This window comes from Triturus cristatus, chromosome 8, assembly GCF_964204655.1.
Source record: "Triturus cristatus chromosome 8, aTriCri1.1, whole genome shotgun sequence".
NCBI classification, from domain to species: domain Eukaryota; kingdom Metazoa; phylum Chordata; class Amphibia; order Caudata; family Salamandridae; genus Triturus; species Triturus cristatus.
The window spans coordinates 743708103-743728625 of NC_140591.1; the positions used below are offsets into that span (position 1 = coordinate 743708103).

Consider the following 20523-nt stretch of genomic DNA (forward strand, 5'->3'; position numbering starts at 1 on the left):
ACCTCAAGTGTAAATCTTTGCTTAGCTCTGTGCATTTGTGTGTTTTATGTGTCACATTAGAGGTAAAGCCCTAATCCACAGAATTTAGCCTCTATAATCATGGGGTACTGCATTTAGCACTGTGAAACAACCTGTGGAATAACATGCGTCTGTAATCCATTTCCCAGGGGTCGTACATGAGTCACAATATCATATAATATCCTTATATTTTTAAATGCCTAACAATTCATTGGTGGACCAAATGTTTATGAAAAATGTTAGGGAAGACTAAAATAGTTTTATTGCCCCAATGTCACTACATCAACAACCATGAGAGTCCTTCAATTGATTTTCCATGTTGAACTGTCAAATTGTCAGAGCTCACTCCATGCCGCAGATAGTCAGCAACATTTGCCGTGGGAATCAACTTTAGTGGACCAAGTGTCTGTCTGTAGTCTAGATAATCTCAAGATAAAAATTCAAAACACAAACAGGAGATACAAGGTTTTCCATTCCTTGACAAGCCTTTTAATGGAACTTTCTTTCCAGAAGTAGTCCATATTGTTGAGTAGGTATAGCTGGGTAGCAGACCCAGGAGACTTCCGGATTTTCAAAACTCCTAAGATTTCGTGGGTCATATTTAGTGAATGTGTCCAACTGCTTTCTTACCATCGTTAGAATTCTGATTGCACCCATTCTTTTACATATAATCCCCTATAATGGACTACTGAGTGCCTTGAGAGTAGATTACAAGGGTGTTTGGACAAACTATACAATAAATAATATGGTGAATCAAAAATATTGTGTAAAGAATATTGTTATGTCCATATTATCATGGACAGAATAGCACTTTAAAAGTGTTTTTTTGTCATTGTAAAAATATTGCATTCTAAATTATTGTACATATTATTATTTTAATGTTTATTTTATTATGTTTTTTGTAGTATTTAATGAGTGTTATATGCTAATGATTGTTATTTTTATTTCTAATTAATGTAATGTAATATATAAATATTAAAAATATTTTAATAATTATTAATGAGTTACGTTTTTAATTTTGATGACATTCATTGTGTTATAGGAGCTAGATTTTGGGTTTGTAGGGGAAGAGGTTTGGTAGGTTTTTAATCTTTTGAAACTGTTGGTGAATTCGTAGTGGTAGTACAAAAATGTTATTGTTTTAATCAGGTGTATTACAATAAAAAATAGGCCTTTTGAAATCATCATAATAAACTTCAAAAATGGAATTAAAAAATGAAAAACTTTAAACGACATATAATAATTGCAGTTTTTTTAACATATTATAGGTTATGTCTAAAAATGTCATTAATTTAATAATACAATCGTGATTTTTAATAGTACAACAGTATCTAACCGGTTTTGCAATTGATCTTATATTGACGTAAATTAAAAGACTCTGCAAATAAAATCTCCTTTGAGGCAACAGTTTTGGACATGCATAATAAACGACTAAGAAATACCTCTTCATAGCCACACAGTCGGATTGTAGTTTTCCCTTGTAGAAGTTGTCTCCAAGACCACTCAAACTCTTGGATAGGTATATATAACAACTGTCATCTTAGGTATTTCCTTTTTATTGCACCTTTCAGTCTAGATTTAATATATTCCTGATATAATGATGAATAAGATTCATATACAAAATCAATATGTTTATATTTTTTACTAAGTCTAGATATTTTTCCCTGTGACCAATGGATAGGGTCTTCCTTAAAACTATTTTCCGTGCCGCTCAACTTCATTTTGTCAGAGTCTCAAAGTTTGATAAATTATGTGCTTGAATTACCTTGTTTAATGATGAGATCTTTAATTCCAAATCATAATTTGCTTCTTTTTCTAGTTTAAGGAAAATTAAAGATTTCAAGGTTGTGGAAACTGCAACCGAACAATCACATAGATAATTTACAGTGGCTCCAATGTGGAGTGATAATAAAGAATTTAAATTCAAATCCAGCCTGATGACAAACTGAAGAGTAGCCGATCGAAGAGGTAAGAGTTGCTGGATGCTCTGCATCTAGATTCGATTGAACTCAATGATTGTCTTATCATTTGGGACAAGCGAAGCATAAAGCAGAAATAGAATGAGTTACATTCTTAAAGCTTTTAGAGAAGAGTCTAGGACTCTACCTCCAAATCGTTTTGCAAATCTCATTATTAATTTAGTGGTAATGGTAGATTTGAGATTTTGAATTAAAAAGATCAGACCAGGATAACCTAGTCTTAATTGAGACTCCAAGATTATCATGTTGGTTAACAATTTCAATTTTAGCATCCCAAGTTCCCAAGATACTTCTTTATTTTTTACGAACAGCATGATTTTTTGTTTTTGAACAATTAGCTGTTATTTCATTGACAAGATTGAATTGGAGTCTGAGTCCTGGTGCAGATTCAACATGGTGAGAGCCTGTTATGTGCCTTTGGCTCTGAACAGGAGGCCAACAAACCTGCCCTTGGGGTCACTTCTGGTACTCCTGGTTGCAGGTGTAGATGCAGGGCTGGCCTCTGAGGGTTCAAGGCAAGCTCCAGGCACCAGGACAGTCCTTCTAGATGCATCAGCAGTCTGGTAGGTAGTTCTCTGACAGCTATTCTGCAGGTTCAGTACTGGACAATAGAGTGGGTCTGAATGTTCTATTTTTATATGCCTGTGACCTTCTCCTGGAAGAAAGGAAAAGATTCTGGAAAGGTAATTCGAAGTGCTCTGAATTTCTTTCCTCCACAGCCTCCAAGCTGGCTGCAGTGACAGGGTCATTAGGCCCTTTATGTGGAGGCACAGCACAAGCTATTCAGCTGTAAGTGGGGCTGTGCTGAGCTCCGCCTTCGTCATCCTGTCAGCATATGGCCCATTCAGGCACACCTAATCCCTCTATTGTATGACAATCTGGGAGGAATTCACAAAGTCTAACTTTCAGTTACACCCAGTCATGTGACCCAAGACAGGCTGAATGCACAAAAGGGAAAAGGACATAAAAATGTCAATATTTTCAAAATTGTGCACTGTATTCTGGCTGCATTGGCATGTCTGGGACATGTCTTAAGATGCTGCTTCAGCGGGTGGCACAAAAAGTGCTTGCAGGCCCACTGAAACAATTTAATTTACATGCCCTCGGTATATGGTATACCACTCTACAATGGACATTTAGGTAAAATAAATGTGCCAATTATGCATATGCAAATCAAACCATGTTTAGGGATGTCAGCACAAGGACTTTAGCACTGGGTATCAGTGGTAAGGTGCGCAGAGTCCTACGGCCAACAAAAGCAAAAATCCACTCAAAAATTGGAGGTAAGTAGGCAAAATGTTCGGGGTATACCACCCTAAAGCTGACAGATCCAACAAATTTATAATTAAGAGTTTCCAATTATTATAATGTTTAACAGGACTGCCAGTATGTAGTTAGAAGTAAGGTTGAATCTAACATTTTTTACATTCATTTTGGTGCTGATCATGGTCAACAGCTCTCCACTGGGCCTCTCTTCCCAAAATTTCACAGGTGGAAAAGTTAGACACAGAGAGTTTAGAGGACTAACATGTTTCTTGCATGCACACTTCATTCAGTTTTCTCCAGTTCGGTTTAGGTGTCAGTCTAATCCTGCAATGTTCCTAGAGATAATAGATTACAGATAATTTCTTGGGGGAGTCATAGGCACTCCTGACACTATGATACTATTAGGTATCCTGGTTGGTAACTGAGTTTAGCAATGGGTTTTGAACACAAAATTTGCCTGGTAAGAATATTGATTGTGCACATAATGGCTGTGCTTTAGCTGTACTACTGTATGGGAAAGTCTAGGCCGTTGTAATTTGGAATAATATTTGGTGGAGTTGCTGAACTTCCTAGCTATTGAGCTTTAAACCGACCTGCTGTATTAGTAAGTTTATGATATTTTACAACTTTCTATTTTAAGAAAAAGGAATTGTTTAAATACTTTGCAAGTTTTCACTGAAAATAAATTTTTTATGGAATGTTGATTTTTTATGTTCAATATGTTTTACATTTTTTGATAAAGATGCTATATAATTTACTAAATATATTACAAAAGGATTGTTTCAGAAATTATGTTTACAATATTTTTGTTTTAAATTGTTCAATATTTTATTGAAAAAAATGATTTATACTGTGAAATTCTAATATATTTTGGTTTACATTTTAATTTTCTATTGATTGTTAAATTGTATTTACTTATTTTACTATGCAGTAATTTATAATATTTTTTTATAAGTCTTTTTTATTTTGTTAAAAGTTTTAATTATGAAATACATTATAATTTATAATTGTATTTATTAGTTATAGAAAACTGCACATGTATATATTGTATTAGTTAATCAATTATAACTTTCACATTATATAATAAATTGTTAATGATGAAGTTGTTATATTTGATTATGAATAATGATAAATAATGATCAGCTTTGTGTTTAAGTGCCAGATTTACAACCCTATCACTCAACATAGCGCAGCACCTATGGTTGCATGATAGGGTGAGAGGACGAAAGCGCCATATCTACAGAGATATGACACTCCTCTCCCCTTACCCTAGCACAGTTGCACAATGGGGCTACAGAGCACCACAAACACACCTTTGCTCCATAGTTCAAGGGTGTCTGCATGAGTCTAGCACAGGTTTTCTACTGGAAAGTTGCAGAATATTGCAGAATGAGGCAAGTGGGGTACAGAAAGAGGCAAGAGAAGTGCAGGAATAAGCAACAGAGGTGCAAAAAGAGGCAAGAGAGTGCAGAAAGAGGCAAGAGAGTATCAGAAACAAGCAAAAGTGGTACAGAATGAGGGAAGAGGGGTTCAGAAAGAAGCAAGAGAGGTGTTAGAAGTTTGCCTGGTATATGCTGTCCACTAGTTATAGTGGGCACATTGTACCAGTCCAAACAGCCCCTTATTGGTTATAGATTAAAGACAACCTTTATTGAAAGCTATCCTAGTGGTAGCTACGGAGAGCAGCCTTCAGGCTAAGTCTTGAAGGAATGTAAAGCAGCTTGTTTTATCAGTCTATAATCTCCTGAGTGCCTAAATGAAAGACAACCACACAAGGTATATATATATTTATATATAAAATATATGTATTTATTTCTAAACACACCCTCCTTGTCTCTTTATGAGGCTAGAGGTCAAAACACATAAGTTACACTTCAAAAGTGACAGTAATAAGCACAAATACACGTCAGGCCCTAGGGGCAAGCCAAACCATATACTAAAATTGTGGTATAAGAACCACAGCCTAACTAGACACAAGGCCTAGAGCCTGTAGAATCGATGGGACCCCAAGGAACCACCCAAGGTAGTGACACAGGGGACCCACAGGGCAGTGTGAGAACACAGCAGCGAGCTCCCGTTAGCTTCTATGGGGAAAGTTGCGGTTAGATCTTTAAAGATTAGGGACACTTATGAATGAACTAGGACCAAACCCTTTGGCACTTAGGAAGTTCACCCACGGGAGTACCGGAGTACTCGTGTTACCTCACCCAGGGAAGCTGGGTGCATAGGTGTCAAATGGACCGAGCTGTCCCACAAAGGATGTCAAGTGCTGCAGCATCATTGCCCGGATTGGACACAACAAGCCTTGGCAACAGCAACCCACGCAGAAAAGAGAAAGATGCTTCGGTGTAGACCAGCAAGGTTTGAGGGACTCCTAACTTAGTAGGGAGTCAGGGCACGTCTGAAGCAACCAGAGACGCCCAAGGAAAATCAAAGTTACCTTCACAGGGACCCACCAGTCGACAGACCAGGTATCGCAAAGGGACCTCGAGAGGAAACACAAAATGGCGGCCCACGGGTCACTTGGGGTGACTAGGCTGACAATCTTCTGTGGATTCTCTGCTCATGGTAGGGGCTACAAGTAACCCTAAGCACGACTTCAAGAGACATTGAGAAGTCAATGCACTTGCAAAAGTGCACAGTGACCAGGAGTTCTGGTTCCATGCTACTCACGAGGGCTGCAGGTTTCAGCTTTGCTGGGGACTCGGGTCGGCCTCTGAGATGTCTGGAAATCCTCTTCCTGGGCTGCAAATGCTTCGGAGTCTGGTGGGAGCTTCGGAGATGCAGACTGGCAAAATGCATTGTTGGTCTCCTTGACCCTAAGGGAGATTTCTTCAGTCCTCTAGTCTTTAGTAGAGTGTTGAAGTTCCAGGGATATCTAAAGTTCTGGTTGCAGAGGTTCCTTACTTATACCTAAGAAAGGGGTTGGACTAACTCTAGGGACCCACCTATGGGAGGGATTGGAAAGAGGGGTGGCTACCCTGAACCGGTTTGGGCTGGGCTATGCACAGAGACACCAAATTTGCCCCAGTGCAGGACTTCAAAGCACTCTGAGAGTGCTCCCACCCAGCCCCAGTACACATAAGCCTGTCTGGGAGGTGGTTACACCTCCCTGTTACAGGAAACCTATTGTCCAGGCCTCCCCTGCCAGAGTTTTGGTCATCAGCAGGAGGCCAGACTTGTGTCTGTGGCTGCAGCATCCATTTTGTGATGCCAGGGCTGTGTTACGTTTCTATCGGGTATACCAGTACTGCCATGTCTCTCCCTCTAGAAGGGTGGGATCATACCCTCACATCAAGAACTGACGTGGGGGTATGATTCCAAGGTGTTTGACACCAAACACAACATGTTTCAGTGCAGTCAGTCCAAAGTTAGCATTAACCGTATAAGATATAATGCACTTAAGAGTATATGGTCAGGCTGCACCACTGACAACCCCCGGAGAAGAGATTCTGAATGCTGCAGGTGGGCTCAGCTCATGCCTGGGCTCCCTCTCACATATAACCAAGCACTCTGCCTTCAGGACTGTTAAGGCATGCCATAGGAGTGACTGACAGGTGGGTATGTGCAGTGAGAGATGAGGTATAGTGAACCTATACCTCAGTAAGCGGTGCATGCACCACCTTACCCATGCTGCAGTAGCAGATCTGTGGTGTCATTTTGGGTGGCTGTCCAGGGGTGGCATAATACATGCTTCAGCCCCTGGTAGGCTTCTGGGGTACCTATGCCCTGGGTACATAGTATACCATATACTAGGGATTCACAAGGCTACCTCAGGATCCAATCTGTGGTGTACCTTAAGTACATGCAATGAATTTAGAGAGGAAGCAGCTAGGCTGGGGCACTGAGTAGCAGGGTCTCAGCCAGACTACAGTCGAAAAACAGTGAAACACCAGCAAAAAGTGGGGGTAACCATAAGAGGCGGATCCTACTCTCCTACAATAGTCAGAAAAGAAAGTAGAAAGCGTCCTTTTCTATTTTTTGTCCTGAGAAAGTATCAAAGGATAAGTTCAAAAATCAGTGCAAAAACCACATTTAATTTGAACTACCAATTGCAAATTCATGGAGTTTAGCAATAGTACAAAATGCATTTATCTTACCACCATAATAACAATAATAATGATATATAAAGAAATAGCCTAAACCAACAGGTCAAACATTTAAATTACATAAATTCTCCTTAAGATAGCCAGTCATACAGGATGCAAACCCCTATTTATCCTTTTAACGCCTATTGTTAGTAAATAGAGTTTCGCATCAAAAAGCATGGGTGGCAGCACGGAAAAGCCCACTTAATATACATGTCACGTCCCTCTGATGCAGAGTAATGTGCTACTTGTAGTCAAATTTCCAAAGGAAAACAAGTTCTGTAGTGGTAATAGTAAATTGCACCCCTTTAGTGTGCAACACGTTCTCTGAAATGGCTTATATTGGAGTGGGGATAGTGGATGTGACCACTTTTAGTGTCCAACATTTTCCCCTAAATAGCTTATATCAGAGTAATTGTGATCCTTTTAGCGTACAACATAACCCCCAAAATTGTTGCAGTACAAGTGGGAGTAGTAAATATAAACACTTAAATGTGTAACATTTTTGGGCCCGATTACGATGCGGTTTGGAAGGCCTCCTAACGGCATTTGCTTTGTCCGAATCGGATCAGGAACATGGCTTTCCGACCGAATCGGAAAGGTTTACGACTGACCGATTACAATGTGAGTTATACCAATCTGAACCTGGTGGCATTCGAAATAACCGAGCCGTACGGAGCAGACTCGTACGTCTCTATGGGCCCAATTTCCGAATGACCAGTTACGATGCTGAATTCGGACAGTCTTTCCGATTCATGCCATCCGATTTGAATCTCTAGTCAAAATCAGACTTCGGGGGCCTGTAGCACTCCCCTTGCACCTGGAGCCATCCCAATCTGGCCTGTGGGGGTTCCCATGGGTCTCCCCTTAGCAGCCATGCACAGTGTGGCAGGCACCAGAGGGTACCCGCCACAGGGTGCCCAATTTCCCCCAGCCACCTCTTTTTTCAATAGGAGCCTATGCATTCCGTCGGAACATAGGCTCCCATATCGACCAAATTGTAGCTGGAAGCATCTGGATGCATTATAATCAGTCGGTCAGACTCTCCCGATCCGAGTAGGTTGAAAACCATTCCTAAACCGATAAGGTCGGAATGATATCTGAACCGCATTGTTACCAGGCTTTTTATTTTATATGTTACGTATGTAATTCCGATATCGCTAGGAAAGCACTCTGTACGACTCGAATCCGGACGGCTTTACTAGCGATACGCGCTGTGTGAGTCTGATAGAACGAATATGATGCAGCCGTATGCTGATAGTCTCGGTTCGCTCGGACCCCCATTAAACTCTATGGAAGCCTGTATACCGACGCATACACAGGCTCCCATAGCAAAAATTAGTTGGGTGGGAAAAAGCATACACCCTGTGGTGGGCACCCCATGTTGCCGGCCAGACTGTACATGCTTGGATCGGGGGACCCATGCTCACCTCCCTGTGACCGATTCGGAGGGCTCCGGGTGAAGGCGGGCTGCTCTGGCCCCCCGAAGTCCGATTCCAACAGCTGTTTCATGTCGCTGAGACCGAGTCGATACAGCTGTCCGAATCATGCATCGTACTCGCTCGTTCGGAAGCCGGGTCCATTGCGTGGCACGATTCGGCTCTAGACGAGCCGGACGGACAGATTGGGGTTTGGAAACGATTCGATCGGCGCAGACAAGATCTTTGATTTGTACTTGGTGATTCGGAATGGGGGACAATTCGAATGGAAACAGCAGATCTGAATCAGATTTGGTCATTCCGGATCCCGTAAGGAGCCTTTCTGACCGAGATCGTAATCGAGCCCTGACTATTTCACACAGATTTATAGTATTGACATTTCTTGATAGGGAAGTAACGGCCAAATTGAATGATTTTTAAATTTTTCTTTAGTTTTTTATATTGTAATTAATGTATATGTTTACATTTTCAGAAACATATATATACGTATATAACATAATATTATTAAAAAATGTCAGTTTTTAACACTACTGATTTATTTTTTTTCAATGCAAAACATGTCATATATTTATTCAACATTGTTTCCCATTTTGGTATTTTTCAATATATTTTTTTTTTAACACTTTATTTTTCAAATAACGCATGAGAGTTACATAGCATTGCAAAGAAGGGCAAATAAGCAGTCCAATTATTCCTGACAGTGGGAGTACAAAAGTAGTTGTCTAAACAGCCTGTACATTGATCTCATTTATCGCAACAGCCAACCCCCAGGGCCGCCCTTACCCACCCACTCACCTCGCACCCCACAAATAGGCTACCATGCCAGCAATGCCCCCTAAACCGCACTAATCCTCTGCGAGTCACCCCTATCTGTAAGAGCCTATAATATGGGTTTCGGAAAGTGTACCCTCAGCCCACTCCCTCAGGTACTATTCCATTGTCTGGCTGTGTGTTGGGGGTCTGCTTAGTCTTCTCCAGATAGGCCCTCAAGGGTCCCCATATGTCCTTTGGCCGTGATGTCAGTGGCATCAAATTGGCATATACCTCCGAATTTGTGTTACAGTGTACTAAACTCCTCAGCCAGTCTTGTAGTTTAGGAAATGTTTTCCTGCCCCAGTGAATGGCGACCTCTCTTTTAGCCAGTAGGAGTCCCCATGCAGCAAATTTCCTGACCTTTGGGGGATCTGGACTGTGTACCCCAAAAGTGCTATTTCAGGGAGTGGAACCAGTGGAAGACCAATTATTGTCCCTAGTGTATCATGTATCGCTGCCCAGAAGGGCTGCAAGCGGGGACAGGACCACGCCAGATGGAAAAAATCAGCATGTGAAGTCGCGCATTTCAAACAACTGTGCGGCCTGCTGGTGTCTATTCTATGTGCCATGGCCGGTGTAAAATAAGCCCGCCGAAGAAATTTAAAATGCAGCAGCTTATGGCGGCTGTTGAGTGAAATGTCCTTAGTAACCTCACAACATTTTATCCATTGCGTATCCGTTTTGCAAATATATTAAATTGTTTAAACCATATACAATTGTTATACAAAAGTTTTTCATAACAAGTTTTATATATTATAAAACATTCTATCTTATATGATCTGTTGTTCTTATAGTATGATTCACCTTATATTTTACATAACATATTTTCTTAATTTCTTGTTTTCGTGATTCATTGAGTGACAATTATTACTTATTTTAGAAATTGTTACATATTTTTCATATATTTTCTCACAGTTTTTGGTTATAGTCCCATTGTTTTCTTAGTATTGTTTTCTCTAGTTTTGAATATAGGCCAGAAGTAAATGAAAAGCCTCTTTTCACATATCTGTTATTTCTTTGCAACTAGGAGAGAACATATTTATAAAGACTAATGACTTAAGTACTGAGTTGAATAGGAGTTCTCTGGTGTGGCTATCAAAGTGCAGTCTCAAATAATTTCCCAGTCCCCCTTTCATCTACACAGTGTTTCTATATACCGCTAAAGATGAACCTGAAGGGTTTAGTTGGGAGAGTTAGAACTGTCACTAATCTATGGCACTTCTGCAGGTTATCAGGAATATGGTTAGGCCTAATTTCTGTTTCCACCATTCTGAAGTTTGGGACTAAAAATTTCAGTTTTTACTTGAAAACAGACTATTTTACCAATCTTTTTTCCTAATGTAGGGGTGAGGTTTTAGAGTGAGAGGGTGTATATTTTTTTTGCATTGTCACACAGGATCTTTCTCTGATTGCTAAACTCAAACATGAACCAATGAGATTTATTTTTCAGATATTTGCATATATTTTTGGCTGGAGCACGATTAATAAATATGAAATATATTTTATCACAGTATTGCTTATTTAGTTTGGTGAGGTCACTAGAAGGAGGTATATACAGTGGGAGAAAGTGGTTAATAAACAAATTTGATATGATGAAGGGCCCATACCTCTCAGACTGATATCTCAATAATGTCAAATAAAGTGAGGGAATGGTTTGACAGGTTAACATGGCTAGGGGTAGGCATTTCAATGTTGCCAGGTTTGGAAATCACCAAGGGCCTGATTTAGAGTTTGGCGAATATGGTACTCTGTTGCAAACACAAAAGACAATCATGGCCCCCAAACCCTTGGTCTGCCTGCCTCATTTAGAGACATGTGGCCACCTATCAATCTTTTTGTACAGTGTAAGGAACTGCAGTGACAACAGAAATGGCCACTGGACTGGCAGTCTTCTCTAAGTTTGGCCTATGGTAGTAGTTTATCAGGGTGGCAGAGGTTTTTTCCTTCATCAGCCTGAAGGAATAAGTACTGTGCACTAAACCCTAAATCAGATTCTAAATCTAGGGTACCACCTTTGGCTTGATAGATGCACTGAAATGTGTCATCATTCTTCTGTCAGTTTAGTTTCATCCCTGGACAAATCACAAAGTTTTTATTTTATGATATTTTCAGGAAGGGCTTCTTCTAACTTTGATCTACCGAATCATACGTAAATCATCTCATGTTGATTACATGTGTAATCCAATCCTAATTTTGTCTATTAGCTGGTGTCTTGTTCTGTTAATTTTCTTGTTGCCATCATGTGCTTTGGCGAAAATGCTGCGATTAGATTTTGATCTAGTTCACCACAGATGAACAATAACCTTACCTGCAAGGAACTGGACTTGATGTTCATCTGGAGATATGAAGTGCTTCTTTGCAGTTTCTACAACTTTAGGCAAATCATAGATGATTGCTGTAGAATGTGGATGTTCCAAAAGACATTGCTTGGCTAGTTCTCCGGTGCTGCCTTAAAGAGGAAAACAAAATCCAGGAGAAAAGTTAGCTTTTGACTTGCATGAGTGTTTAAAGAATTTCCAATTGTCTGATGGAAAGAAACCAAATGAAGTGATTTTTGATGTGCAGGACAATACTCAGTGACAAGGAAAGCTTTCATCTTGAGGCTTGATTGAAAAGGTAACAACAGCTTTGCATTGATGTGTAAGGACATATTTTAAGGAGTGTTCCAACCATTGCCAGTTCAAAGAACATGGTTATTATTTGTGGATAGTAGTTATTAATTTTCTACTTTATGCCTGTCAGTAATTCCTGATATGTGGTGCTTTGCATATTTAGTAACCCTGGGCGAAGTAGCACTTCGCGAAGCTACGCAAAGTGCAGTTCGCACTACGCGTGCTACGCGTAGCACTTCGCAAACTGCGTAGTACCTTGTTCACACTGTGCCAGATGTCGTTTTCAATGATTGCACAGTGCAGACAAGCAACCGGCACTGTGCAATCATTGAAAATGGCATCTTGCGAGCTGTAGTTTTCTGCTGCTCGAGTAGATTTTTACTCGAGCGGCAGCTTTCTCAACGCGAACTGGTAGTTTCTCATCGCGAGCGGTCGTGAGCATACACGACCACTCGCAATGAGAAACCTGACCTCCTCGTGTTGGGAATCTCGCCGGGAGGTTTATTTTCCATGCTCGCGATCGCCCACTTGATGTTGCTGATCGCGAATAAGGAAAAAGTCTCGCCGAGATGTCATTTTGCTTGCTCGCAGTCGCCATCTTGACGTTGAGGACCGCGAGCAAGCAAAAAATGACCGCAGCACTACGCAACACTACGCTACGCGTGTTTGCACTGTGCTACGTACAATTCGTGTAGTGCAAAGTAGCGCGAACTTCGCAAACTACGCGAGCGTAGCGTAGTGCTTTGCCCAGGCTTAATATTTAGTAATAGTGTATAAATTAGTTGCATATTAGAATTTTAGCCCTCCCAGTGAATTGTGTATATCTGGGTAAGGGGTGGTGTACCTGATTTAAAAGTGATTCAACCAGGAAGTGTTAGGGTTTTTTGCTGTGCAGAAAAGGATAATTCGGTTTTCATTATTCTCCCTATCATAGGGATTAAGTTCTCCTTTGCGTGCGTGAAAAGAAGACGAAGAGGACGGAGCAGGTAAGTGTAGAAGAGCTTCTTTAATGCAGTCCAGACACTCGGATTCCCCGGCAGCAACTGCCAACCCTGACCGCTCCACATTCCCTGCACGGAACCTTCATTCCAGGTTCCGTGCAAAGAACCCGAACGCGGTAACGTAAGAACCCCACACACCCCCCTTCCTTCACAAAAAAAACACAAACCCTCCATTCCGTAAAAACAAAAACTACCCACACATAGACACATTAACCCCAAACTACAGAAAGTCAAAATCTAATATAATCCCTCAACTTAACAGGGGATGACCTAGACCTAACAGGAAGAAACTTGGTTCTCGAAGGGCCTTGTTGAGAAGCAAGATTATTCTCCGAAATGCGACCACCATGCACATTGACGCTGGAAGGTGGAATTGTACCCTGAGTACCAACACCAAATTTGGCTCTTACAAACTCCACCTTAGACCTAGGTACCACAGAAACCGCAGACTTATTCCAGACCTTGCCCTTATCCAGGACAACTACATGATCTCTCACCTTACTGACCCTCATAGGAGCAGAAAAACGAGAAGAACCCTTACGAACAAAAACAGGTTTTTTAATCCTCACCCAATCCCCTTCACACACAGAAGACTGCTTAGGACAATTAGAGCCATACTTGGCTTGAGTGGCAGCTCTAACATCCGCCACTGCACCCAACCTCAGTGGATCCACAACCTTCCTTGACATCCAATCCTTGTTGAGCTTCGAACCGGCAACCCTACCCCTTAACAAAGAAAATGGAGACACACCCGTACTACAGTGTGGAGTTGTCCTCATTGCCCACAACACATCTGAAATCACAACCTTCCAATCCAGACCATTAACAGAGGCCAACTGTAGCTGTTCCTTGACAACACGATTAAAACGCTCAACCAACCCATTACTGCGTGGGTGGTAAAGGGAGGTAAGTGTGTGTTTGATGCTGTGCTTGCACAAAAAACTTTGCATCTCAGTAGACACCAACTGTGTACCATTGTCAGTCACCAATTGCTCTGGAAATCCCTCCCGAAGAAAAACCTCCAATAAAAATTTAATAACCACACTAGAGTTAATACCATCCACAAATTTGACCTCCGGCCACTTGGACATATAGTCAATCAGGACTAGCACGTATTTGGCAGAAGCCCCTAAACCGCTGAATGGACCAGCCACATCAAAAGCCAATTTAAACCATGGTGCCTCCTTGACTACAACGGGACTGACAGAGGACGGACAAGTTACCTGAGATTTGTCGCTCAACACACACGCACCACAATCCCTGACACAATGTTCAATGGACCTGTCAACACCCGGCCACCAAAAATCTTCCCTCACTCTCCGCTTCATTGCTCGAATGCCCAAATGACCTTCATGAGCTAAGTCTAAAACTTTCTTCCGTAAAGACAAGGGAACAACCAGTAACCCACCCCTGCGTAAAATCCCATCAACCAGAGACAACTCGTCACTAATTCTTGAATAGGGGATCAATTCCTCGGGAATAACCGCACTGTTGGGCCAACCCTGGATTACCAAATCGATTACCCTGGAAAGCTCCACATCTTCAGAAATGGCCAGTTTCCAATCCCCTTCGGATAGAGCAGCTCCCGTATCAGCAATAGCGCTGACTGCACACACCATTTCCACAAAGTCATTGGCAGGTTCACTAACACTGGCAGAAAGAGGCAGCCTAGATAAACAGTCAGCCACACAGTTCTTCACACCTGCAACATACTCCAGGCAATAATTGAATTCATTCAGTCTGTATTGCCATTTGGCAATACGAGGTGTAGCTCTGCCACCTCCTTTGGTGGTGAACAGATCTACCAAAGGCTTATGATCAGTTCTGAGAACAAAATTGTTACCCCACAGAAAATTACGAAAATACTGTACACCCCACCATAGTGCCAATGCCTCCTTTTCGATGGTAGAATAGGTTCCTTCAGCACCCCGAAGTGTTCTGGATGCAAAAGCAATGATTTCTTCCTTATTGGCCGATCTCCTCTGCATTAAAACAGCACCAAGGCCAACATTGCTGGCGTCAGTGGTAACTATGCATTTATCGTTGATGTCAAAAAGTTTGAGTGGCTGTGCCTGTACAATAGCCTCCTTGAGAGACCTAAAATCAGACGCACATTGCTCAGACCAAGTGTACTTCACATTCTTCTTAAGAAGACTACGCAAACACACAGTTCTGTCTGAAAAGTTGGGTACAAACTTAGCGTAATATTCAACAAGCCCTAGAAAGGAGCGTAACTGGTCTTTGTTTATGGGTTCAGGTGCATCCTTAATGGCATCCAGTAACTTCATTTTTGGTTCCACCCCCTTAGCGGAGATATGGTGACCAAGGTAATCTACCTCTTCTTGCAGAAATCTGCATTTGTCCCTCCTTAATGTCAGACCACTAGACTTGACTATATCCAACACATGCTTAACCCGGACATCGTGCTCCTGTATGGTCTTCCCGTGAATAAGAATGTCGTCCTGGAAAAACACCACACCCACAGTGTTCCTGAATAAGTTTCCCATGAGACGTTGGAACACTGCAGAAGCCGATGCCAATCCAAACGGCATGCGTAGATAACGGAAAGCTCCATCAGGAGTCACGAATGACGTAAGATGTCTGGAGTCCTTGCACAGTTCGACTTGATGGTATGCGGAGGATATGTCAAGAGAAGTAAAATACCTGGCACCCTCCAAGGTCGACAACATCTCATTGATGTTGGGTAGAGGTTGTCGATCGACCCAGATGCACGCATTAAGATCGCGCAAGTCCACACACATCCTGAGGGACTTATCGGCCTTGCGCGCTAAAACAATGGGTGACAACCACTCAGACCCTTCAATAGCCTCGATCACACCCAGTGCGCATAACCGTTCTAACTCAAGCCTCAATTCCCCACGCATACTGAGTGGTACCTTCCGTACCTTGTGCGCCACAGCAACAGCACCATCCTTGAGAACTATGCGGTGTTGAAATCCCTTGAGTTTGCCCAACTTACCACTAAATACCTCAGGATAACTTTTAATCCAATCATTCATAACGCACACATCAGACGTGATAGTATGTATTGGAGGAACCTCTGGAAGACTAGCATAGTACTGTCTAGCCTCCCGTTTAGATAACACCATGTCAACATGGTTAGGATCAAGAATAATCCCAAGTTCGCCTTGTTCATGCCATCCTAATAAATTCGCACCTTCCTCCACTATAAATATAGTACAGAAAATACACTCATCCTTGAATTCTAACTTTCCCTTGAATTTGCCAACTACTTTCACTCTTTTACCACCATACGCAAAAATTCTTATGTTAGAGTGAACTAGTGAAACATTGCCCAGAGTTTTAAAATCCTTGACATTAACTAGAGTAAAAGGGGAACCGGAATCAGCAAGAAACTTCATGCCATTCCCATTCACATTTATGATGCACACAGGACTTTTCCTTCTTTGACCCTCACTGATGGAAGCTATTTCTACAACTCCTTCTTCATGTGTCGAAGATGAAGATAACATTAATAATTCATAGCGCTCGTCATCCTCATACACACAGTCCTCTTCTATGGCCCTCACAGTACGAGGAGGTACCCTCTGTGGTACAGTTGCCTTGCACATCCGTGCTAAGTGTCCTTTCTTGCCGCACTTGAAACAAGTTTGATTTATGGCATAACAAAATTTGAAGTTTCCCAGATGAGAGGTGCTACCGCAGCGATAACACGCAGGATGTTGTTCAAGTCTTGTTTTCGGAAGATTAGACAAGGGTGGTGTCCGGGAAGAATTGATACTCTTGGTCGATTTGGGTGAAGCTTTTGTGGTGACCAGCTTGACCTCAGATGCAGAAGTCGTTTCGGATGAAGACACAGGAGTATTTAATTCTTTCATGCAGAGTTGAGAATGTTCAACACTCTTTGCTAAGATAAGGGCAGTCTCAAGGTCAGGATCATCAGAAGACAGAAGCTTTTGTTGCACTTTCTTGTCACAGGTACGCTCAATTAGCTGATCGCGAATTATTTCATCCCGAAATTCTCTGTAATTACATTTAAGAGCTAAAATTCTGAGAGCCGCAACAAAGTCATCAATGGATTCACCAGGCATCTGTGCACGTTGTAAAAACTTGTGTCGTTCCAAGACTACATTGCGCTTGGGATTGAACCTTTTATCGAGAGTTTTTACCAAGGAAGCATAATCATCAGCAACTAGTGCATCCCCGTCTTCACCACGGCTGGTGCACACCCACACTGACTCCAGAGGTAAAGTTTGAAGGATTGACCTTGCCTCAGCACCAACATTGTACATTAATAAAGCCTTCTTTTTCTTGGACGTGAAGGTGTCACCATCAATTGCTTCTAAATAGGCCTCAAAAGTGGCCTTCCATTGTGGCCATAGCATAGGAGGAGGGCCAGGTAGCTGTAAAAATGGGGGTGGAGCAGCAATGTTATCCATAATCAATCTTGCGTGGGTGAGTTGCTGCCACAAAGATTAACACAATACTGCAAATGTCACTAAAAAAAAACGGTACTTTCAATGAAACCTCCAAAGAAATGCACTCTTCTGCTTAGGGAAAAAAAAAACTACATGTGCACATAACTGTAAATTTCATATTTCAAGGAAGGTGCTTTCATGTACATAGCACAAAGCTTAAAATTCTGAAGCTTTCAAATTGCTCCGTGTGCCATCCAAACACTTCGAGTAGCTGGGCTACACGCGCTGCTTCAAATCAAAGCGCAAGACACATAACTCCAGATTACCAAGGCAACAGTACACAAGGAGACGAAGGACAACACGCGCTGCTTCTAATCAAAGCGCATGCCTCGTAACTCCAGGTTGTCAAGGCAACAGTACGCAAGGAGACGAAGGACGTCAGAACGTGACGCTCAGACATACGCCACGCGCCGATCTACGCGCCGAGGAACAGAAGAGGCAAAGAAAAAAAAAAAATAATAATCTCACCGGCGAAGATGAGATTGGAGAAAAACAGGAGGCATTCCAAGTCCGGCGATCATCCAAGCTTGGCCAGACTCAACTTCGACGATTCTTCGTCACCCAGGAGTGCAGGCAGGAAAACCACATCACCGGACAAATGGAGGGGAACTGAGAGCTGGACCAGCCCGTCGCCAATGAAAAGAAGACGAAGAGGACGGAGCAGGTAAGTGTAGAAGAGCTTCTTTAATGCAGTCCAGACACTCGGATTCCCCGGCAGCAACTGCCAACCCTGACCGCTCCACATTCCCTGCACGGAACCTTCATTCCAGGTTCCGTGCAAAGAACCCGAACGCGGTAACGTAAGAACCCCACAGTGCGTTATCTTTAGGTGGTCAGGAAAGTCTATATACCCTTATAGGGTTTATTTAGGAAAGAAGATAAATGCTGGGAGATTCATTCTTATCCTGATCAAAGAAAACCCCCTAAGATGAGCACAGCTACTCTTAAAATTGTGGCAATTATGGCTGCCCATGGGTTGAGACCTTGCAATGGCTGTTCTCCCTCAGATGCAGTTGTTAAACCCACATTCATGAGGGCTAACTGCAATAGCCACATTGATTACATTATGATCGATTTGTTGGGGTGGCATGAAATTAGAAATAGGAAACTTGGCAATCATCAAGAGAACAACTATTTTTCGATTACACTTCAGTGGGAATAGGCAAGAATAAGGGATCTGGAATTCATAGGAAATGCTTTGTTATCAACACCCATTGCTCTGACGAGCTATAATTGGAAAATCCGGTGGGAGGTTGTTTGTAAGTCCAATAAAGCTATTCTTGACTTTTATAATATTGTCATTAGCAAATCGGAAGTGTTAAAGATACAGACCTTGACCCTATCCCAGCTCATGAGCCTCCATAATAGTCTCCTTGATAAATTGTGAAATATATTCACAAAATACTTTAAAAGGAGCAGGGCCCTATACAAAACGTGTGCAAATGAATGGTTTGATGAGTCATGCAAAATTGCCAAGAAGGCTCTGATTTAAGCCTTGAACATTAATCAAAGAAAAGTGATCGTAGTTAAGAGACAGGAATATGGCAAGACCATTGAAGATAGCAAAGCTCGGTAGGATGCTGGGATCTGGGATGAATTGAAAGCAGCCACCAAACAAGGGGACAATTAGTGCTTTTGGCATTTGGTAGCACAAAATGGATGTAGACAGTCATCTTGCCCTGATTGTCAAATAGGGCCAGAAAAGTGGGTCAAACACTTTTCAATCTTATACGCTGATAATAAGACTAATCAAGCCAAAACAGTAATTCCATACCAGGGAGGTAATGACATCCTGGAGTAAGTGGTCAGGCCCTTTACTCCAGAGGAAACATGTGTTGCCATACAAACCCAAGAAGTAGGGAAGGCACCTTGGTTGGATAGAGTCCAGGCTGATTCATTGTGCTCCAGACCAGAGATTTGGGGGCCGTATATAAACTCCTGGTCAAACGCTTTATTGATCTGAGCTCCTGGAAAGGAGGTTTAATAATTCCCATACATAAAAGAAAGATAGACTAACCACTGGGAATTATAGGCTCATAATAAGTCTAACTGATAATGTACAGAAAGTTTATAGCAGGCAGATTCTGAGTAGGTTATGAGAATGGATTTCCTCAAGTCAAGTGTTGTCAGGCGGGTTTGCACCAAAATACTAGTAAATTGATCAGAGAATGCAGTTACTATCTATTAAACGGAAGAAAGTAGGCATTGATCGGGGTCGTCATTTGTTGGTTTTGTGGACCTCTGTGCCATATTTGATCATGTTGCAAGAGGAAAGTTATGGGAAACCCTACAAGGTAAAGGGGCCCCTATGGGTTTATTGTTTCTAATAAAAGCTTTGTGCTCAGAAAACTATGCAAGAGTGAGGTGGGGATCAGAAGGAGAATTGATTGCGGCCATTCCTATTAAAAGATGAGTTAGACAAGGGTGCATCTTGGCCCCTACTCTCTTTTATTTATAAATGGATGCACTCCTTAGCTATTTGATTGTGAAAATGATTCACCCAAAATGGGAGAACATAAAATGCCAGGTCTCCTTTTCGCAGATGACACCTTGCTTCTTTCCAAAACCCCAAAGGGGCTTTCCAATATTTTGGTGAATGTTAACCTGTTTTGCAAAGTACGTGGGATAGAGATCAATAGTGGTCAAACTGAACACATGGTTTTTAGTCACAAGAAAAAATAAATGGCAAGGTATTGTTTGAGGGCTGGACACAGGATAGAGTAAAGGAATTTGACTATCTGGAGTGAGAATAAGTGATGATCACAGTTAGCAAATAGAAAAGGTGTGCTATTCTTAAAAAAAAGAGGGCTGGGTCTATCTTAAGGACTGTCAATAGGGCATCTACTT

The 20523-nt window shown here is 41.8% G+C and overlaps 1 protein-coding gene across 2 annotated transcripts in view; it reads right to left on the reverse strand.

The window, feature by feature from the left end:
- Positions 1-20523, reverse strand: part of LOC146805006 (acetylserotonin O-methyltransferase-like) — a 723771-nt gene that overhangs the window by 225127 nt on the left and 478121 nt on the right. For both annotated transcript variants that reach the window (XM_085622160.1, XM_085622159.1), the window contains exon 6: positions 11912-12052. In XM_085622160.1, the coding sequence (XP_085478286.1) occupies positions 11912-12052 (141 nt within the window). The remainder of the gene's footprint in view (positions 1-11911; positions 12053-20523) is intronic.